The sequence below is a fragment of the Musa acuminata genome, chromosome BXJ1-1 (genome assembly GCF_036884655.1).
Source record: "Musa acuminata AAA Group cultivar baxijiao chromosome BXJ1-1, Cavendish_Baxijiao_AAA, whole genome shotgun sequence".
In the NCBI taxonomy this organism is placed as follows: Eukaryota; Viridiplantae; Streptophyta; class Magnoliopsida; order Zingiberales; family Musaceae; genus Musa; species Musa acuminata.
Window position 1 is genome coordinate 16,166,451 of NC_088327.1, and position 23,744 is coordinate 16,190,194.

The 23,744-nt window shown below is 35.5% G+C and overlaps 2 protein-coding genes across 8 annotated transcripts; both read left to right on the forward strand.

Moving 5' to 3' along the window:
* Positions 1-469: 469 nt before the first annotated feature.
* On the forward strand, positions 470-10,606 carry LOC135676341 (rac-like GTP-binding protein 5). 5 transcript variants are annotated; one of them, XR_010514252.1, is made up of 9 exons: positions 479-715; positions 805-1,012; positions 1,479-1,566; positions 1,681-1,790; positions 1,906-1,969; positions 4,858-4,922; positions 5,035-5,100; positions 5,188-5,372; positions 10,351-10,606. XR_010514252.1 is itself a non-coding variant. In XM_065187433.1 (8 exons), exons 2-8 carry the CDS (start codon positions 914-916, stop codon positions 5,287-5,289), a joined length of 594 nt encoding a protein of 197 aa, XP_065043505.1. In that variant the 5' UTR covers positions 470-570; positions 805-913; the 3' UTR covers positions 5,290-5,550. The 5 variants fall into 5 exon arrangements, 2 of the variants coding, with proteins under 2 accessions (XP_065043505.1, XP_065043484.1); XR_010514250.1 differs by lacking the exon at positions 10,351-10,606 and adding an exon at positions 5,853-5,990; XR_010514251.1 differs by lacking the exon at positions 10,351-10,606 and adding an exon at positions 5,850-5,988.
* LOC135676332 (basic leucine zipper 23-like) lies at positions 6,399-10,606 on the forward strand. 3 transcript variants are annotated; one of them, XR_010514248.1, is made up of 3 exons: positions 6,399-7,193; positions 9,604-9,707; positions 10,351-10,606. XR_010514248.1 is itself a non-coding variant. In XM_065187389.1 (2 exons), the coding sequence occupies exons 1-2, from the start codon at positions 6,404-6,406 to the stop codon at positions 10,377-10,379; spliced, it is 819 nt and encodes a 272-aa protein (XP_065043461.1). In that variant the 5' UTR covers positions 6,399-6,403; the 3' UTR covers positions 10,380-10,606. The 3 variants fall into 3 exon arrangements, 2 of the variants coding, with proteins under 2 accessions (XP_065043461.1, XP_065043470.1); XM_065187389.1 differs by lacking the exon at positions 9,604-9,707; XM_065187398.1 differs by lacking the exon at positions 10,351-10,606 and having other exon boundaries at positions 9,530-9,640.
* Positions 10,607-23,744: the final 13,138 nt, after the last annotated feature.

The following is a 23,744-nucleotide window of genomic DNA, read 5'->3' on the forward strand; positions in this document are numbered from 1 at the left end:
GTGTCTTATACCACCTTAGATATGATGAAAATTAAATGGAGATAGTGCTGTGGGACTAATACAATAGTGACTTCATATCGTAAGAGATATTATGTCAGCTCTAATATCAATTATCATAATCGATAATTAATTTATTTAGTTCGATTTAGGCTAAATTGATGTGTTGTATTAATATCAAAAAATCATTAGAAGTGATATAATAATAAGTTTTGATTTAGCTAAATACTATTATTTATAATATAACATAATAACATACTTGAGAAATTTGTTTTATGGTTGCTATTATTTGGATTCTCAGGTAAGAATTAACTTTTTGTTAAGCAAGAATTAAACTTAGATCAGTTAATTATTCTTTTAGAATTAAACTTGAAGGAGAGGAGAGAGAGGGAGGTGATGACGTTGGGTAGGAGTTGGAAGTATATTGAAGGCCTTCTTTACGCCTCTGAATAATATTAATTCTCTCTCACACAACATACACACATTGTTAATGGAATAATGTAATCTGTTCTTCTTGACGACCGCTTCCGTCGCACCATTTACCGGCCGATCCGTTCTTCCCCATAACCCAAGGTGCGCCTCCTCTCTCTCTTTCTCTCTCCCACTATTCCTCTCTTTCGTTTCTTCACGGAGCCGGAGGAAAGAGAAGGGAAAGAGAGGGAGAGAAGGGGACCTTAAGGCGATCGTTTTGTGCATCTCCTCTCCTTCCGGGGCTGGGGTTAGGGCTTTCTTCTTCTTGCTCCTTTGCTATCCATGGAGGCTTTCGAGTCGGCTGACAAACGTGGGGCTTTCTCTTGGGGCTTTCAGATGTGTACCCGTTGAATCCGCGCCTAGTCGGGTTCACGCTCCTTGCAGCAGGTGGAATAGGAGGAAGAAAAGACTGCTTTCTGAGGGGAGGAGGAGATAGGCGGAGGAGATGAGTGCGTCCAGGTTCATAAAGTGCGTCACGGTGGGCGACGGCGCCGTCGGTAAGACCTGCATGCTCATATCGTACACCAGCAACACTTTCCCCACGGTGAGTACTGAAAAGTCCGTTTCTTTTGTGATTTGTCTGGTGCTTCTTGGTGGTCTCATCGAGTTTCTGGGAAAGGTGCAAGCTTTGCATCATTTTTAGGGTCTGATCTTGATTTGGGAACCTGTTATTTTGTGGTTTGTTTGGGGCGTTGCATTTCAGAAAATTTCATCCTTTTTTTAATCTCATATTGTCTTTTCTGATGCATTTGATTGGAAAGTTACTGTTGTTGAATCTTTGGATCTGAAAGAGTTCCAGCTTAGGAAATAACAATCTGCTTATCAACATACAGGTTCATATTTTGAGGCATCCAATCCCTTATGAAATGCATGTCAATGATGTTCATCTGATGAAATATTTACCATACAACACTTTTACCATTGATTACAGCTTAGAGAGCAGAGCAAAGCCTTCCTTTATATGCCTAAATATTTGGTTTGTTATTATTATGATTATTTTTTGGAGACAGGATTATGTCCCTACGGTATTCGACAATTTCAGTGCTAATGTTGTAGTTGATGGTAACACAGTTAACATAGGCCTGTGGGATACTGCTGGTAATCTTTAGCATTTCTTCTTGTTGGTTATTCATATTGTTTCTTTCTCTGTAGTCACTGACCCTTTTATGTATTATAATGTGCCTGCTATGCTGTCTTGGTTTCATGGGTCAGGCCAGGAGGATTACAACAGACTTAGACCTTTGAGCTATCGAGGTGCAGATGTTTTTTTGCTGGCATTCTCTTTGATAAGTAAAGCGAGCTATGAAAATGTGGCTAAGAAGGCAAAAACTGGTTACCTTCATCTCTGTATTTAAGTTCTTTTTTTATCATGTATTTGCTGTTGACTTGTCAACATTCTACTTTTCCTTACCTTATTTGCCCTTTTCCCCATTTCAGTGGATTCCTGAGCTGAGTCACTACGCACCTGGTGTGCCTATAATTCTTGTTGGAACAAAGCTTGGTAATCATCATGACTCCAATTATTTTGGTCAAGTATATGGCTATGTCTATGCACATTTGAACTCCAAACAATTTCAGTGATTACATGATAATGTATAAGCACACAAAGTTGTCGAACTTCCTATTGTCATATTGTGTTGTTACACCATACTGAAGCAAACTTAGCTGGGAGAGTCCAAAATGCCTATATGTATGTTATCATGGAAAAGCTATTTTCCATTAATCAAGGTCACTTCTAAGTGCCCTTTAATTGTATTGTTTAGCTTGTATAATGCACATAATTTGGGCCTAGATTCAAAAGCTATAATGTAATTTTTGTCTATTATATGCCATTTTGATAGTAACAATATAACATGATTGATTCACATTCATACGAACTTGTAGTACTTTGCTTAAGTATTAAAATTTCAATTTGGTATTTCCATATGAATCATGTCTTCCATAAGGTTTAGATTTCAGATGCTAATGGGACTTGCTAGTCTGCTCTTGCTAATTTGTTTCTTTATCTTAAGCCTACTTTTTGTGTTTCATGAAGTGTACAGTTTGGATATCATTGTTCATGTTGACTGTTTAATTGCACTGATTTGTTTTAATGTTATTTTGAAGAGGTATAGTACAAAAAAGGATTAGAATGGATTTTTCTTTAACCTAAACTCCAAGGACACTGCATATTTTAACAGTAGCTATGGTCAGCATATTTCTCTTCCATTCCGTGGGATCCTCCTGCTACTAAGTCATGCTCCAATGCTACAATCTTCACCATTTTCCATGAGATACATGTTGCAATAATGAAGCATCTCTTAATTTTGCAATACTTGTGAGAAAGATTTCTTTTTATTCTGGCTATTAATTTTTGTATATTTGATGTTTTTTCTTTTTCTTTGTATGAGGTTTTGGAGGGAGGGGGTTCACACACACACACACACATATATACATACATATACATATATGTATGTATATGTATATATATATATATATATATGTATATATATGTATATATATGTATATATATATGTATATATATGTATATATATATGTATATGTATATACATACATATATGTATATGTATATACATACATATACATATATGTATATACATATATACATATATACATATACATGTGACAGAAGGCAGAACATGATTGATTTACAGTTTGTGAAGTCTGATGGCTGATCTTAGTGATGTTTATTATAATTATTCCTGTTTTTAGCATGATCAGGAATATGCTGGACGTTGTGGAAAGGAATAACTTTTCTAGAATTAATAGGGTAAAGCAATATTCTTTGTTGGTTCTCATAATCTTTCTAGCGAAGAAATGTTGCTGAGATTAATTAAGATTTCTGCATGGGTTGGAGAAATTCTATGGAGGTTTGATGCATTGCAACTGTTGATTCATATATGTGACTTCCAGGTTTTTGTTTCTGGTTGAAGTTATAGAGGAATTCAGTAGTGCTGGGAATGGGTCTAGTGAGTTGGGAATGGAACCAAAGGAACATTTGCTGGTCTTGAACTTGAACTGACATCTATATAGGCCAAGTTTCTTGACCTGGACCGATGGACCTGATCCACAAATCCAACTATGCATCTTAAACTTCCACCTTCAGAGTTCTTAGTATTCAATCATGAATATGAAGATTCTGGCAACAAGGGATCATGTTTTTAATTGAGCTATTATGTTCCTCCTGAAAATGATACTCCATTAACACCATTTAGCGCTGAGAAGTATGAGTATTAGGAGGCCAATATTTTTTCCTGCAGTTTGAGGGGCAGCTTTTTATAATGTAGAATTAATGTTTTGGAGGAAAGCGTTAATGATTTTTAGTACGAGGAACATTTGCACGATATACTTGTGAAAAAATTCAAAGAACTCCAAGTTAATACAAGAAGAAAATAATTTGTTCATCTGAAACAGAACTACTGGAGTCGGTGATGATCATGGGAACACAAGTGAGAGGGGTGGATGTATGTTGGGGTAAAATCTTGGGCAATTAGAAGAAGCATTATTGCTAACACTATTGAAAAAAGGTTGAGCTGATATTGTGATGGATTTGGGTAAAATCACTTGGCGATGCACATCATTAAATTGCAGTAATCTTGCAAAGAGAGGCAATTGTTTTTGTTATGTTGGGTTCTAAAATGACTTTCTTGTGAAGACCGTAATCAAAATTTGAAGCCCTATGATTATTGTTTATGCTTTATGTCATAATTACTTGTATATGAGAGAGAAAAGGAAATAATTGAAGATATGAACATACTGGAAGGAAAGTGTTAGCTTAAAGTTCTGTTATATGTCTCTTTTATCAATAATGTGGTTATTGAGGTATGCATTTTCTTTGAGCTTGTGAATTTCTGCTTTATCTTAGACATCACAGCTGACAAGTCAATGGGTAAAGTATTAATTGGTGTTGGTGGTTCTGTTGGACCGAATTGGTTGTTATTTGTTAAAATATGTAGTGGACAGCATTTAGGCATGAATAGGTTGGAATCTTCAAAGCCTTAAGAAGATTCACATATACAGATTAGAGTTTGAGTTACTCATCATTGTATGTGTGTGGGTGCTATGCAGTGGCACACCTGCAGATTCACATCCTTTGGTACAATGTTTTATTTTTGACTCACGACATCATCGTAAAATCAGCTTTTAAGTCTTCTTTCCGTGTATGAGCTAGAAAACTGCAACTATTTTCCAGTGAGATTGGCATGGAGATTTTCTCTTTTTGTGAGTTGGTCATTCTTCTCTGGATATCCACAACACACACTTGATGATGCTAACTCGATTTGCTTGTCGGATGGTCATTGCTCAATACAAATTAATGCCATCTCGGTGATGCAGGATGACTTCTAATTTTTGTATGTCACAAATAATCATGCATGTTTTTGTTGACAGATCTCCGGGATGATAAGCAGTTTTTTATAGATCACCCTGGTGCAGTACCTATGAGTACTGCTCAGGTAAGAGTTGTTGCAGGAGATCTGCAGCTTTAACTTCATTTTTCCTTTTATCGTATTAATTCATTCAACAGCATTGCTGGAGTTGCTTATGATGACGTTTGCATGATTCAAGGGGGAAGAGTTGAGGAAGCTGATTGGCGCGGCAGCCTACATCGAGTGCAGCTCCAAGACCCAGCAAGTATGTTCTCATCCCTATGTGAAACTTTTTGAGTTCATTGCACCTTAGTGAGGTACCTCAGGCTTTGGTATGAATTGCAATGTGCAGAATGTTAAGGCAGTTTTTGATGCGGCCATTAAAGTGGTGCTTCAGCCACCCAATCTTAAGAAAAATAAGGGGAAAGGACACACGAGTTGCTCCATCTTGTGAATATAGACTGACCCCCTAGCTTGGAAGTGCCTTGCTCCATTTTGCGGATCTTGGTTGTGGCCTACAAACAACCGAAGCATTAGGTGATTGGTCTTTTCCTTCTCCCTTGTGATCTGTGTCTGACTTCACGACTTTGTTCTTTCCAATAGACGTTCTTTGCATGGAATTGTTGGGGTAATCTTCTATGTGTCTCTTTTGCTTTTAGAAACTGTGTACTTTTGTTCCTGTACCTTAATTTAATTACTCTAAAGTCTTGGTTAACATTGTGCATTCTACTGGTAACTCATCTCAAAATGACGTCGATGAGTACTTGTTATTGTGATGGCAAATGATACTTGGTTTGATCTTGCAATCATCTCAAAATTTGTACCCAAAGTAGCAGTCTCTTGTTGTGATACTGAAGCTAACAATGTTAATGATGTTGGTATGTATGCCACGTTGTTGATAAATGAAGCGAAAAGGGGCATATTTGTATTTATATATAATTCCCGGGACGACCATAGTCAATGCTTCTAATATTGTTGACTTTAGTTGTTTTGACGTTTGACTAATCGCATCAGCAGATGGACGTTGGCTGTCGATCAAACGGCTTCTGATCGATCTCAGCGCTGGGGAACCATTGAAGCCTGACGTCATCTTCATCCCGGAAAGCGGCGGTTCGGCGTTCCGCTGCAGCCAATCCTCCTTATTTGCTTCCTTTCAAAGTAATATTTCGCTCGGGCTCCATCGATCCATGCTTAGGTCAGAAAGATTGCGAGCTATTTCCTTCCGAAATCCTCTCTTACATTCCTGTTCTTTTTGCTCTTGTCGTCTCTGTCTTTGCTCTCTTGGTTGGGGGGTTTCGGCGAGAAGAGAAACCCTCTTGGTTGGACGCCGGAGTTCTTGTTTGATGGGCCTCATGCCTCTCCTGCGTGATCGATTTTGAGGTATTCCGCCGGCTTTCTTTCTTCCCCAGAGTTCGTTCACTTCGGAGTCGCGCTCATGATCTGGAAGTTTTTATGATCAATTAGTTCGTTGTCTTTCATCGGATCGGAGCCCTTTCGAAGGCTTTGTCTTTTGTGTTGGCATCAGTTAGGAAGCCCCAATTCCCATCTCAGGAACTGTGGGCTTGGTCATGGACGACGGAGACATCGATTTCTCGAATCCTGATGTCTTCTCTGGACCCAACGCTGGTGATGATCTTCCGGGCAGCCGCTCGATAGATAGTTTCTTCGATGACATCTTCAATGACGGGCAACAGCATACATGCACCCACACCCACACTTGCAACCCTCTCTCACACACACATACCTGCTTCCATGTCCACACCAAGATCGTCTCGGCCCCCCCTGATGAAGCTGTCGAGTCAATGGAGAAGAGCTCTTCTACAAAGAAAAGGTCTTGCGGTAATCGAGAAGCTGTTCGGAAGTATAGGCAGAAGAAGAAGGCACATGCTGCATCCTTGGAGGAGGAGGTTGCTCATCTGAGAGCAATCAACCAGCAACTGATGAAGAGGCTTCAAGGCCAAGCTGCTTTGGAAGCTGAGGTTGCAAGGCTTCGATGCTTGCTTGTGGATATGAGGGGAAGGATTGAAGGAGAGATTGGATCATTTCCTTATCAGAAGCCAGCGAAAGGGAGTGGGGATTTTGTTTCTAATGCTACCCAAGCAAACATGCTGGGTGGTGCTCAGGTTCTAAATTCATGTGGTTTCTGTTGTGATGATCAGGTTTACTGCCTTTATCCAGGGATGCAGGGGAAGAATGTGGGAGAAAACAGTGTACTTAACAGTCAGGGTAATCGAGTGTGTGGGATTGAGACGGTGCAGTGTGTGGGGAGGTCAACTTCTGGACCTAAGGAATTTGTGGGCTGCGGAAATGGGTCTGCAAGACTTGTTGACTGCTCATGTGATGCCACAAAGATAGATGGTCTGGCTTTTGCTCTTCCTTTATAGAAATTTTTTTGTTATGCTGCTATCTCCATATCACTTTCTTTTTTTTCTTTGTGCTTAGTTGAGTATTCAAATAATAGCTTGTGATGTTAGACATTATTTGGTTCTTTCGGAATGTCTAGCTGTAAGATCTATCATATTGCATCTCTAGTTCATTATATGCGATTTTGTAGATGGCCTACTCTCTCGGTCATAGTTGGCAATGTTGCTTGATTCTGGTTTACCAACTCTAATCAGTATCGGTACTTTTCAATAGCGATTAGGTTTTGGCTAGTTTTATTTTGGCTGATTTCTTAATCATGTGGTTGGCAGTCAGTCACAAATGGATATGAATTGATCAAACACAAGTAACAAAAACATCTTTGTGAAATGTATTAAAGATATTGTTATTGTTTGTATTTTGTTGTAACCATTTTATTTCCCATCTGCTACCATTGTTGTAATGTTTGTCATCCACCCCCCATGTAAGATAGATAACAAAAGTGTTTAAAAATTGAAAAGAAAGGATAAACACTAATTGTTCATATCTTAATGAAATAAAGATGCTAATAAAGAGAATAAAAACGCCATAGGATTTGGAGTTTGATCTTAAATATTGGTTTTTACCCCTTTCTTCAAAATCTACCGGGGGTGCTCTTAAGGATTATTATGTGTAAAAATATGTCCTTGGCCTTTTAAGGATTATTACGTGGGTTATAGGGTTTGAGTGTGAATCTGCCGAATTTAGACCTAAAAATCCCGAAAATCACCTAAAATAAAAAAAATCAACGGAATCGCTGTTTGTATCATATTTGCCTGGCATATCAAAAGATTGAGGTGAGTTTGATAAACTTTATGGTACTATACTGTACTCATAAATGAATTGCGGTATACTCGGTTACAAAATCAACATAAAAGCGTGTCAAATTTGACTCAAATATTCCTAAAATTATGTTAAAATAAAAAAAAGTATATTATATATGCTGAAAGATTGATGTGAGTTGAATAAATTTATGGTGTTATGTCCATAAATGAATTTTATTACATTTGATTTCAGAATCGAAATGAAAATAAATTACTCTATGATTCTGCAATCGAGTTAAGTCTGCAATTGAATTCATTTATAAGTGTAATCCCATTTTTTTTTTCCAACTCACCTCAGATTTTTGACTCAGACTTTAATCATCAATCTAAATAGTTACTCCATTGATTTTTATATTTTTTTAAATTAATTTTAGTGAATTTTGTAGTCCAATTTGATACATTTTTATCTTGATTATGCAATCTAGTGTAACACAATTTGGAACACCATAAAGTTTGTCCAACTCACCACAAAATTTTAGTGTCAAAGGAAAACATGATTTAAACAATTATTCTGTTTGTTGTATTTTGGTTATTTTAGGAACTTCCTAAATCTAATTTGATGGAATCTGAACCAATTTAGTTCATTTAAACTGGATAATTCAGTGAATCGGTTCATGGGCTTTTGGGCATTTGAACATATTGAGCCATCCTCAGGTAAATTCTGAAAAGAGGGAAACTCCTAGATAAAAATGGGTAATATTTTTAGGTAAATTCGATAAATTTTTTATTCATTATAATTCAATTTCATGTGTTCTTGTAAAAGATAGACATATTGTAAATGTGAAGATAGAAACCTTTTTAGCACATTTTTTTATTTTCTGATCGTATTTTGTATCTTTGTGTTTTGCCATTTTTGTATTTTTTTGTGTTTTATTATGAAATTATTTTCTCAACCGATTCCATTGCCATCAATCTGGTTTGATCATCCTAAGCCAGTCGTGATCATATTGTTCATAGCTTATCCAGATTCCGGCACCAATTCTGCTATGGTTTCAACCATGAATTTTATTATTGAATTATTGTATGATCTAGGTTTAATATTGTAGTCTTTGCTTATAGACTGATAGATCTAATTTGGTTTTGTACAATCATGATGGACCTTGTCATTTTGGCACTTCGAGCATATTTCTGAACAGCAGTTTGCTAGGTGCTGTTATATGAGTTGCAAGATTCTCTCATTCACCAGCTATTATAGTAGAAGTTGCTCGCTGTAATTATAAGCAGTAAACCATGCAACATGTGTCAACATTGGCCTATAGTGAATTACATGTGAATGGTGCTATTTCCATACTCGATTGGATATTTCATCACTCTTGGGAGACTTGAGTCCATTCGTAATGTCAATGACACATAATCTATGTCTTGCATGTATTTGTTGCTGCATCCAAAATGATTGGCATGTAATAGTTCTATTTGTCTTTTGGTTAGCCTTGAAATTGATATTGTGATAAACGATCTTTCAATCTGCAGAGTAGGAATTCTACTTTGGATGTTCATGATCAAATTTGGGATGAATTCGAATTTAACTTGGATTGTATTGCCAGATCAAGCAGAGATATGCTAAACTCGAGTTGAGTCGAGCTTTTCTAATTTTTGAAAATGTATCTAAACAGAGTCCCTAATTAAACTGATGGCAATTGGAGTTCTGGTAAGTTTAAGAAGTATGTCACACAATTGGTCCCTCTGTAATAATCTAGCTGTTGTTTAATTGGGCATATCAAAATAGTGCACATAATAGTGATAGAAAAAAAATAAAAAACAGTTTTAGATTTTATTGCACTTCTAGGTAACTGAATATCATATATGATCAGTGGAAGGATGTAACAACTTGACTTGTGGATACATGTTTTTTTTTTTTTTTCTGATTTTTACTGGATAAACTTTCTAATTCAGTAACATGGAGGGTTTGATGACAATAAACTAATTGAGTTGATATTGTTATCCTTGGCCATCATATCTGTCTTGGGATCCTAGTTTCTGACTATCTTTTGTTGTTTTCTTATGTTGGATATGAGAAGTACACCATCATAGAATGGTTGATACATAGGGCATTTGAGATTACAGGTTTTATCTCTTTAAGTTTTAATCTGTTAAAACATATTATTCTCGTGGAGTTGCTCACTTTTATATTGATGATGTTGTTACACTTTTCCAAAGTGCTCATGTTACTCCGGTACACTTATGCCCATAGTCATTTCCCTCCCTTTCTATTTTTCACTTTTGTTGTTGCTGATTTGCTTTGATCCTTGGTCAATATGCAATATCTTATTATTCTTTTATGGTTTCTGTAGGAGCTTATGTGACAAAGGAGGATGTCTGATCCGATACCCGACATCCGTTCAAGTCGATGCATAAACAATGGTTCATCTATATCTGCAGCCAATAAGATTGAACTCAGCAGCTGTGTTTGTAGCATTAAACTTGAAAAGTATTTTCTGTTTGGTCTTACTTTTCATTGGCATCTACAACTTAAATGAACTCAGTTAGCAGCTGTTTCTATTGATCCTTGAACTTGATCTGTCAATTTATTTCGAGTTACTTCTATTATTTGGTTCTTTTTAGACTAAATATAGTGTACAAGGTAAAATTGATCAAACGAATCTCTGATGGATGAATCTTAAATCAGATGGGATGTCAAATATTTCAATAGCAGATCAATTGGCTTCTTAATTGCTAGACTGCAACTACTAATGAGTCTTTTGTTGATAAGTTGGTACAGTGTGCATTTACTTATTGCATATTACTGTACAGCTCCATAAACTTGCCCTATTTTTACCCAATGATCATAATTCTTTTCTGGAATTTTGGATTCTTTCACAATGCCTTGGTGAAGTGTAATTGAATCTATACAAGATTTTAAATACTGGTGCTATTTGATGCGAAAATTATGAACAAATCTTTTGATTTTTTGTTATGGCAGTTGTCTCACTTCTGTAATAGTATATGATTGTTTGTCTCCCAGGTTTAATTCTGTTTTAGCATAATGATTATGTGATGTAGTTTCTATGAATGTTGGATGTTCTGCTAGCTTGCTTTTTCTGTATTATTCTCATAGGAGTACCACCTCCATTGTTTGCTGATCAAAAGACCCTTGTAAGCCACCCTTAGTTGATCTGCGGACCGAGGATTCACGAATGAATTCGTAGAACAATTCGATGGGTACAACAAACTCATTTATGCCTTTCATACACAAACATTGATTTGATTTATGCTAAATCTTTTCATCTAGTGCTTAGATGCATGCAAGTGGTAGAAATATGCAGCCTAGATAAATTAAGATAATGCACCATACCAGAGGATACCTGCCTTGTGCTATTAAGGTTGGAGATGCGATCCGCACCTCGTATACTTAGCCAGGGGTGAGGTCATTCTCGATTTCGAAGGTCTCGCGGATCTCTAATAGGGTCATTCATGTCAAATCCAGCAGCCCCTTCATGTTCCGATGATCCGCAGCCTCAATGCGCCACATCATTCTTGGCATCGACTGATAGGGGCTTTACAGACAGTATGCGATATTAAGAGAGTAGTGTTTGTGCAACTAGCACAAAAGGGGTTAATATAAATCTTAAATTTGATTTTTAACCAAAAAGCATGAGAAGTAAAGCATTTGGTTCGATACAATCCTGACCGATGGACCGATGGTCACAGGAAAGGTTCCTAGTTTTGGCCGGACTTGCTCTTGGATGGTTCGAAGCATAAAATTTATAATATATTATATAAATATAAAAATATTATTTTATGTTAGGATTGAAATTAAATAATATTAAATTTAGTTTTACGACGCGTATATGAAAAAGATCTCTAGGAGAACTAGACTCTCTTTCTCCTCTTTTCCTATTCTTTCATAGGACCACTTAGATTGATGATTCATGGAGATTGAGAGAGAAACTGTAATATCTCAACTGTATCCTCTATGAGATGCATTGTTATATTGTCTTTCAATCCTTAGAGGTCATGTGCGAGAGCAGAGGGTGATAAGTTATTAGGAGAGTTCCTCTCATCAAAGGCATCCCATAAGGAATCATACTATAATATGAACTTTTTTTTCTATTTGCTAATATATGTTATCAGAATCTAATTAGTTTCATTACGTATATTTTATCCAATTATAAAGGGTCATGTAATCTAACATTCTTTCACTTGGCCCATTAATCGATAAGATATAAAAGATATTTAAAATTAAAATAAATAAGATAAAATTTGTTTGAAAATAATTTTACTTAATTGGATTCTAAATAATTTAAAAAAATCATTTTATACATGGTCATGAGTTTTAAAAACAAGGTAATAAGTCCAACAAACATAATAATACTATATTAAGTCCAACTATCAATGCAAGTCATAGCGGTTGTATATCATCAATGTCATACTCTCTTTTATATACCATAATATTGTTAGTCTTTCCTAATATAGTCCATAATGACCCCTGTAATTTATCTTGTCAAGAAAATGCTGTTATTACATTCAACTATAATATGCATAAACATAAATATAAATAGGATATCAGAACTAAATAACTTTAATTAAGCAAGAAAGAATGCCAATAATAGCATCTACCTAAATAAGCATTACCATATCTTTTATGGCTTGCTCACAAGCCCCTTAGAACATGTTCTTTAAATAATTTACACTGTAAAGCTTTAGTAAATGAATCAGCAATATCATAGTGGTGCTTATGTTTTGAATTGACACTTGTTGTTTCTGGACCCTTTCTCTAACCATCAAGTATTTTATCTTGATGTGTTTGGAACCATTAGAGTACTTGCCATTCTTAGAGAAGAAAATTGTTGCAGCATTATCATAAAATATCTTCAACAACCTAGCAATTGAGTCAACTATACCAAGTCTTGAGATGAAATTTCACAGCCATAAAACTTGATTTGTTGCCTCTGTCACAAATTTAGCTTCCATTGTTGATAATGCAATAAGCAATTGCTTTAGACTTTTCCAAGAAATTGTCCCACCAACTAACATGAATATAAATCCTAAAGTAGACTCTTGTTATCGAGGTAATTTGTAAAATCAACATCTGAATATCCCATCACTTCAAGCTGATTTGATCTCCTATATGTGAGCATATAATCTTTCGTCCCATGCAGATATCTTAATACTTTCTTTACAGTTTTCTAATATTCTATTCCTGAGTTGCTTTAGTATCTTCTCAGCATTGCAACTGTAAAACTGATATATGGTCTTGTACAAGTTTGAGCATATAATAGACTTCAAACTGTGCATCCATAAAGAATATTCTTCATTTGATTCTTTTTTAAGTCATTTTTTGGGCATTGGTTTTATTTGAATTTTTCACCTTTAGTAATAGGTATATCATTGGCTGAGCAAAGTTGCCTATTAAATTTCTCCAAGATATGATTAATATATCATTTCTGAGACAATCCTAATAATCTTTGAGATCTGTTCCTGAATATCTCAATGTCAATAACATAGGTCGCCTCATTCATATCGATCATCTTAAAGTTCTTGTTGAGAAATATCTTAGTTCCGTGTAACAAACCAAGATCACTATTGACAAGTAAAATATCATCCATATATAATACCAATATAATAAACTTGTTCCCACTTACCTTCAGATGTATGCATTGATCAATGGTGTTTTCATTAGATCCGAAGAAAGTAATAGTATCATGAAACTTTATATACCATTGTTTGGAAGATTGTTTAAGGTTATAAATTGGTTTCTTAAGTTTACAAGCCCAACTTTCTTTTTTCTTTTCTATGAATCCTTCGGGTTGTTCCATATAGATTTCCTTATCTAGATCCTCATTTAAAAATACTATTTTTACATCCATCTGATGTAACTCAATATCATAATGAGCTACTAATACTATGACGATTCTCAACGAGTCCTTTCTAGAAACTAGAGAAAAAGTCTCGTTATAGTCGATGCATTCTTTCTAAGAAAACCTTTGGCCACAAGTCTGACTTTATATCGTTCGATATTACCCGCTGAGTTATATTGTCTTAAAGACCCATTTACAACTAACTCTTTTATAATCACTAGGCAATTTAACGAGTTTCCAAACACCATTCTGGACCATTAATTTTAACTCTTCTTTCATTGCATCATACCATTTTTCAGAATCGTTACTTTTTATGGCTTGTGAAAATGATAAGGAGTCTCTTTCTATTCCTATATCATAATATGATTCTTATAGATATACCATATAATCATAAGAAATGATATGCTTCCTTTTCCTTTGAGATCTTCTCAAAGCTATCAATTATGATTCTTCTACAAGATCATCAGCGGCAACATCAATGACATGTGAGAGTTCATCGATGTTATTTTGTTGTTCACCCTCGTCAATTCTCTCATTGATTTGAGGAACAATAATTTATCGAATAAGAGATGATACGGGAGAATTAACATGAATCTTCTCAATATCAAAATTAATTCTTTGAGATTTTTCACTCCTATTGATTTCATCATTTTCTAGGAATTTTGCATTACTGGATTCTATTATCCTCGTACTATGATTAGGGCAATAGTTCTTGGATCTAATTTTTTTTCATATGGATTGAATACTCTTATCTCTATAGGATACTCATAAATATGTAAATGTCTCATATTAGGCTTCCTACCGGTTCATAACTCAAATGAAGTTGATGGAACCGACTTACCAGGAACCCTGTTTAAGATATATATAGCTATTCTAAGAGCTTCACCCCACATTGACTCAGGTACAAAAGAATAACTCATCATGCTCATAACCATATTAATAAGAGTACGATTTCGTCGTTCAGCAACAACATTCTATTGTGACATACCTGGTAATGCATATTGAATACAAATACCCTGTTGTTCTAAGAATCTAGCAAAATGACCAATATTCTGATCGGATTCATTATATCTGCTATAAAATTCATCACCCTTATTAGATCTGATAATTTTAACATTTCTATTTAATTACCTCTCGACCTCATTTATGTACACTTCAAGAGTGTTAACGGCTTGAAACTATTCATGTATTAGATAAACACAGTCATATCTGGATAGGTCATCTATAAATGTGATGAAATACCTTTCTCCACTAAAACAAGGAATATGAAGTGGTCCACAGATATCAATATGAATAATTACAAAGAATTCTTTACTTATTGTGGCATATTTTTATTTGTATGTTTAGTTTGTTTTCCCTTAATGTAATTTATACAAATATCAAAATCAGTGAAGTCTAAATGTTTCAAAATATTATCCTTTACTAGTATTTCAATTCTGTCCTTAGAGATATAGCCTCAATCGTCTATGCCACAATATAGAAGATCTTTCATTATTGAAACTACGTTTTAATCTAACATTTGATTGCAGGGTCAATAATATCTTTGTAAACTCAAGATTCAAATTAATTATGTATAAACCATCATACATAATTTCAAAACTAACTTTTATTGAATCATAAAATATATTAGTTTACCATTACAAAATAAAAAGACAATATCCTAACTCATCAATTCTAGATAGAGAAACCAAATTTCTAGAAATAGTAGAAACATAACATATGTCAACAAGATCCATCAAATGACCCATCTCTATGCGTAGACGATAAGTCCCGACTAATATCACTTTTGCTTTGAGACTATTTTCCATAATGATGAATATTTCATGTTCTTTTGATTTCCTGATTGAAAGAAATCCCTGTATATTACTAGTAATATGAGTGGAAGCATTAGAATCAATCCACCAAGTATTAGAAGGAACTTTAATGTTTGATTCGAAACATATAAAGATCGAGTTTATACCTTTCTTTTCGAACCAAGCCTTGCGTTTAATACAATCTTTCTTCATATGTCCTTTCTTGCCATAAAAAAAATACTTTATTGTAGAAGCTTTCTTTTCATTAGTCTGTTGAACATTTCCATACTAGATTAATTTCTTTCATGGATGATGCTTCAATTTTCTTTTCTTGTTACCAACTCCTTAAGTAGTAGTTATGACGTTATATGAGCTTTCCTACTTTAATCTCAATTCTTCCTGAACACACATACTAGTTAACTCATTCAAGTCCCACTTATCCTTATTTGTATTATGGTGAATCTTGAATGAGCCAAACTAAGAAGGAAGAGAGTTAAAAATAAACCATATGAGGAAAGACTCATTAACATTCATGTCTAATGCTTTAAGTTTTGTAGCTTTATCAGTCATATTGATGATATGATCATAAATTCCTCGAGTACTATCATACTGAGTCATAGTTAGTTTTTTCATTAGTGTGCCAACCAATGACTTATCAGTAGATTTAAATATGTCTTCAATAACTTTTAAACATTCACGTGCGCTAGTTGCAATCGATAATGAAGTCTTTATGTTATTTGCAATCGTTATTCTTATGAACATTAGACTAAGTCTATCAAATCTTTCCCAAGCCTTCATTTCATTAACTTTTTCTATAGTACTTTTATTAGTTAAGTCTGCGGGCTATTTAACAAGTAATGCTAAGTCAAGATCTAATATGTCCAATGTGAATTGCACATACTCTAAACCTTCTTAATAATTTGATCCAAAAAGTATAGGGACATTAGAAGCATAATAATGTATGGACGGAGGTACCACTGTAAAACATAAAATAATATTAATATTTTAAGTTTTTAAAAATATGATGAACTATTGATATCATCTATATTTTTACCTTTGGGTGAAATATTGACATATCTAGTATTCACTTAAGATCATATATGGAAGATTGATATCATTTTTATGGAATAGTGTTACCTTTGGGTATACAACCCTAAATTGCAAGGATATTCAAAACAGTATCATCTTACCTCATCACATAATTATTTGAAATAGATTCTCCTTTGGGATTATCTAAATCTCCTAATTATGTGTGTCATTATGAATATTATTTCCATTATGTCATTTAGGACTAGTTCTTTAATGTTACTTTATAAGTTATTAGACTAGGTCACTTTGGTGGCTACAAGATCAATAAAATAATATAAAATATAATTTAAAATATCTTATAAATGATAAAAAATTTATTGTAATTCACATCCCAAAAACCTATCATCCTAGGCCACTTAGATAGCTATAAGTCAGATAAAATTTAGGGAGATAAGTTACAAATAATATTCATTAAATTTTTTCAATTTAATTTATGCTAAGCAATTCAATAATAGAATAACAACCATAATAATTATTGAACATTAATCAGCTAAAGAAAAAAAAACTCATATGATAATCATGATAACATATAAATCATGGCTTAATGTGAAAGATAAATATTATTTCATAATTTCAAATATATACATGTGAATAACCAAATGAATATCCAAGAACAATAATTCGATTTTATTTACTATATGTAAAAATATAATCAATAAGTCATATAAGAAAACTATAAAAGTAAATGTAATTTATAGTTTTTTAATTAAAACTAAATCCAATCAAATAATAAAAATATAATCATGATAAAATTCAATCACAATTATAATAAATCATATTTATCAATTTTATAATTGAGGACATAAATTAGAAATTCTCAATTTCATAAGGGTAAAATTATAAATATGTTAACAGACATAAAATGAAATTACGAGATTTGCAAAGGACTATTAAAATATTAAAAAGCATTAATAAAATATAAAAGGGCAAAGTTGTAATTTAACCAAAATAAATCCTATGGCAAAACTATAATTTTGCCAAAAACCCTAATATGCCTACGTCGTTGCTGGTGCGGCTATCACCTGCGCACAATTGTTGGGGCCGTAGCACTACTAATGCCCGTGCACGGTTGTCGCCTAGTCGCGACCTTTGCTTGCGAGTGGTTGCCGATTGTACGACCCCCCCTACAACACTAACCTAGTGCACGGCCTATGCCCGAACACAATCCGCCCGTGCGTGGTTGCTGCCCTCACGCGGCCGCCGCCTAGACGTAGGTTCTGCTCGAGAGCAACCATTGCATGTGTGGGCTGACGCCGGTGAGGTTGCTTGCGTGATCAGCCCAACACTCGACCTATGCCCGTGAGTGGCTGCCACCTGTGCAGCTGCCGTTTGAGCACACGGCTACTGCAGCGTGCATGCTGCCTAGCGTAGCCGCTGCCGCCAGCAAATCTGCTGGCTATACATAGCAAGGTCGGTAGTGACCATTACTGCTTTGTGATCATTGAAGATCACGTTTACAAGAAATATAACATTACTCGCAAGTAGACGATAAAACAGAATAGATAAGAATATAGATAGACAAATATGGATCATTCGAACATCGTAAATCAGAAAACAACATATCTATAGTATTTGATTTCAAAAACCTAGGCTTTGATACTAATTATAAGCATAAAATTTGTAATATGCTATATGAAATGCGAAAACAATCTTTTATGCCAGGATTGAAATAAAATAATATTAGATCTGGTTTTACGATACATACCTTTTGATACCATCTGAAAAAGATCTCTATGAGAATCAAACTTTTTTTCTCCTCTCTTCTTATCCTTTGACAAGACCACTTAGATTGATGGTTCAGGGAGATTGAGAGAGAAACTGTAATATCTCAACTACGTCCTCCGTGAGATGTGTTGTTATATTATCTTTCAATCTCTAGAGGTTTTGTCTTATTTATAGGCGAGAGCAAAAGGTCTAAGATAAGTTATTAGAAGAGTTTCTCTCATCGAGGGCATCTTTTAAGGAATCCTATTATAATATAATTTTTTTTTATTAACTAATATCTATCATCAGAATCTAATTAATTTTATTATTTATATCTTATTTAATTATAAAGGATCATATGCTGCTTATACCGTCCGTATTCTTTTACCAGTATTCTGCTCCTCCTTCTGGTACTATAGTATATACCAGCGTGTTGGACCGGAATCAACTCCATAGAACATACCTTTAAACACTTTGTTGTTCGCGATGAACCCATCTAGTCCAATATGTAAGCATAATTCCTCCGACTTCCAGTATGCTGCCTGCTGTGGGCTAGCTAATGTATAACCCCAATGATTCCTTAGCAAGTGGTGCACGAATCCCATTGACAAATGGCGAGTCCCATACCTCGTACACCGTTCATCATCACCTATTCCCCGCTTCCATTCCTCTAGTAAAAGACTACAATAATGAAGTTAACAATATCTTTCTGATCTTATAAAAAAATTCTAAATTGGGATGACACATTGAAGTTTGAACCTCCTCTGAAGCCAGTTCGTATACCTAGAATACCAAGATTCTCTATATCTATGGATGATCTATTATAAAAATATAGTCGGAAACAAGTTTAATTAGCCCATCCTTTTTTGGTCCACTAAATGATTACTAACTGATAGTAAATTTTTTTTTGATTAATCATCTGATACCACATTGCTCTCAAATAGGAAGAAAAGATAAAGCTTTCTTCTCATCATTTATAATAAAAAAAAATCATAAACTTCTTCACATAATTTATGACAAGAAAGATAATCTCTTATTATTTATGACGAGAAAGAAAATCACAAGCTTTTTTCATACATTTATGATTAGATATAAAAACTCGTTTTTTTATATCTAATCTTGTCTACACTTACAAACTGCTAATTTAAGAGAGATTAGGTCGAAAAAATTTTATAAGTCTCGATCTATGTGTAGGTGATACTAAAGGAACTTGGAGTTTTCATCTTAGAGACAACTTGAATAATCTTATGTATACAGGTCCGGACCATGTAGGGCTGACTAAGAAGTCAATGATGTTTTTTCTTAATATTTTGACATTAGAAGGAGGTCCTGATATCATAAAAACATTCACCTAACAACTCTCTTAATGAATGCTCGAGTCAAGAGGCTCCACCACCGACCCATAGTATTTTCACTGAGGGGGGCAACAATCACTCTTTCCATATGAGGACATATCTACCTTGACGCAAATGCCGACACAATATTGGTATCCATTTAGTGGCCTAGGGGCGATCTTGAGTTACTTGCTCGTCCTCGTTGAGCCATTTCTGAACCTTACCCAGTAGGTGCAAACACTAATGGGTGTGATGCAAGTTATAGCTCTACTCTTGCCCTAGTTGACCCAACAAGCGATGTCATTACCTCAGTCGCAGTCAGTAGTTCAACTGACACTAGCACCAATACCTGTCGAGGTTCCCCCACCCGATGCAATATCGATAACTAAAGAGCGCATGAGGCCCATCGATCTATCGGTTGAGCAAACACCTCGTTCCCCAACTATGGAATTCAACGAGTCGCCATACCACCATCTTGTTCCACCTGAATCCCAAACCTAATCGACATATTCAAAAAATGATTTCCTGATAATCCAGTAATGCCAAATGGAGTAACGTTTGGAAGAAACGCAACAAGAATTCCAATAATTTAGAGAGGAAGGGTCAACCAACGCAACCTTGAGTAAATCACCATTCACCAACAATATCTAAGAGGAGTTGATCCTAGCCAACTTCCGTCTTCCATCATTGGAGGCCATTAATGGCAATACTGACTTGCTGGAGCACATTGTCGCTTTCCATCCCCAGATATCATTATATAGCACTTCAGATACCCTAATATGTCGTGCCTTCCTAATTATGTTAAGAGGCCCGAAACGAGAATGGTGCACTTGTCTAAAGTCGCTCTCTTTTAGTTCCTTCATTTAGTTTACCAAGGAATTCGAGGTTGCCTTCTATGCCCAAATATTGTTATATGATACTTCGAATATCCTAATGTGATATGCCTTCTCAACTATGTTAAGAGGCTTGACATGAGAATGATACACCCATTTGAAGCAACTCTCTATTAGTTCCTTCATTCAGCTTGCTAAGAAATTCGAGCTTCATTTCCTTGAGAATATATTCCCGAAATCATCGATAACAATGCTTCTTAGATTTAGGCAGGGGGAGGAGGAGACACTCTCGAATTTCTTCGCTCGATTCACCAACCAAATCCAAGGCATACAAGATATACACTTGTCACTTGTCATACATACCTTCATGATGGGATTCAACATCTCTCGTCTTTTCTGGTCATTGGTATAGAGGCTACCGACGATGATATTTAAAGTGCTCTAACGGGCCAACAATACATCGTGGTTGAGGTAATGGTCTCGAGTAAACACAAAGAGACACGCAAAAGGCCAAGACATGATTAGCTACAATCCTTGTCAACCCCAAGATCACCACGGCAATAAAGAAATGATAGACCCAAATTGTCTTGCTCAAGACCCAAGTCAATCCCATTGAATATAAGCAGAATTAAAGTCTTTTTATAGATTAAAGAAATGAGACTCTTAAAAGACCCTCAACCGATGATGACTCCATTAACAAAGAGAGATAAATCTAAGTACTATCTCTTCTGCTAAGATTGTCATGACTTAAAAGAACATATTGAAGAACTCATTCGTTAGGGAAACCTCAAGCGATTTGTATGAAGGCTTCAGGAATATTCACCCCGATCTCAAGGACCAGTGGAAAGGTAGATTAATGTCATTATTTGTGGACCCACATCGGGAGGAGATTTCTCCTCAGGTCATAAAGTTTACGATTGAGCTACTATTGAAAAGTGCCCACGAATGGTGAACGACACTAAAATAATCTTGAAGGAGGAAAAGATATGAGTATCTCGACCCGAACCATGATGACGCTTGGTCATCTCCATAAGGATAATTAATGGTCGAGTGAAGAGGGTTATGATAGATATATGTAGCTCTGTGATATCCTCTATTTTAATATTTTTCAAAAGCTCGGTATCTCTACTAACGACCTCACCCCTATGACTTTTTTGCTGATGGGGTTCATTAGTGACTTGATCTCTCCTCTCGGGGCTATGAACCCGTTGGAAAATCTAGGACGATATCACATGTGCAGTGGAAGAATAGAGAAATTAAATCCCAGAATTCCTACAAAAAAGAAGGTTTCATCGTTGTGTCAAAGTTGGTGCGCAAAAACCCACGAAACCAAAAAACTATGCATAAGAGAATTACCTAGGGAGATCGTATATCCTTGAAAACCTACAGATCTATGAGAAAGGATGAAGGAGGTCAACTATTCTCCTCTCTAGCGGTAATCCACATGATAAAGACTACGAAAATGCTCCTCAAATCATTGCCCAAAACTCTTCCTCGTGTGCACCATGTAATCAAGAAGGGGTTGCCCCTTCTTATTGTCCATATGCCCCAAATAGGGGTTGTAGTATGAGGAGGAGAGGGAGAGAGGAGAATAGGAGGAGATAGCCAAAAAGAACCTCTAGCCTATGAGTCTTTGGTTCCCTCTTATTTAAAGAGGTCTCTTGTTAACTTAATCATAATGGATCATGCCATATTGGGTACTAGATCATCCAACTACCCAAGCCTTTTAGATTAGTGGATATATATCTAATAATTTCTTATTAGCTCTTATTGGATCTCATCCATAGGATCCAATAATTCAGGGGCTTATTGGATATCCAATAAGATAGAGGCTCCAACGGATATCTCATATCTGAACCTCTACTCGTCGCAATACCTGCCATATGTGTGTGACCCTCTAGGCCTAATATCGAGCTGGTTGTGAGTCATATGTATCGGAACTCTTTCTAGTTCAGTAAATTATTATCTCCATAATAATTCACTCGACTCATTGACTACAGACGTACTATGCTACTACGCCGTAGTCCCTAGACGATATAGGGGAATCCAATCCTTTGAACCTATCTATCCTCAATTACTATGTATCTATAATCCCTTATCCATCTAATACCCCAAAGACCATATACCAGGCATAGTACTGTCAAGCCCATATAGTTTCTACTCGAGCCTCGCTCTAATTAGATTCTCTTCGAGAACTCTTTTTCTCTCAATCCGAATGACCCTAGCCAGAGATTTGTCTAAGTAAGAACACATGAGATATTCTTCTCATGACACCGAGAGCGGATGATCCTCTGTCGACACTCAATAGCCCTCGTAAGGTTGGCTACCACTCTTGATGACCGGTTGTGTTAGATCTAGAACCTCCAAACCTATAAGTCTGATATTAAAGAGTGGAGTACTTATACAGGACATACTTGGTGTCTCAAGTCTAAGGACTTGATACACCACTCGGACGACAAAATCGTCATCTGACAATGAGGCATCATCAACCATCCAACATTTCGTGAGCGGATCAATCAGTAAACTCATTCTCCAATGAGCACCTACACTCTATCCCTAGTGTTCCCATACGAGCAGTTATAAGACCAATTGTATCCATTATATGAATTGGTATATAATACACTAATCTGTCCAGTTATCTTGATGTCCCTCTTGAGTAACCTATGATTAGAATTATTTAGGATCAGTGTTCAAAGGCGAATCGGTCTCATTATCATGATCTCATCAAGATCTGGTTCCCATTGCATAGATCCATGAATATCACAATATATTTATACAATAGGTAATATAAAATAATAAAATATCAAATAATAATAATAAGCAAAAAGATTGTATGTCACACGTGTTATCACTCACGTGATTGGCTTGCGGGGCACATATGACTAGCAGAACCTACATGTCACATTTAGGGATGAGCCGTGCTCTAAAATGGTGATAACTATATTCATGGTAGTCGATATCCCCCTAGTATATAATGTGATTATAGGATGACCCACACTAAATAGGCTGAGAGCAGTGGTGTTGACCTACCACATGGTTATGAAGTTTTCGACGAGGGCCAATACTGGATAGCTATGAAACAACCTGAGGGAATCACGCCAGTGGTACCTTATAGTAGTCTCCATGCTGAAGAA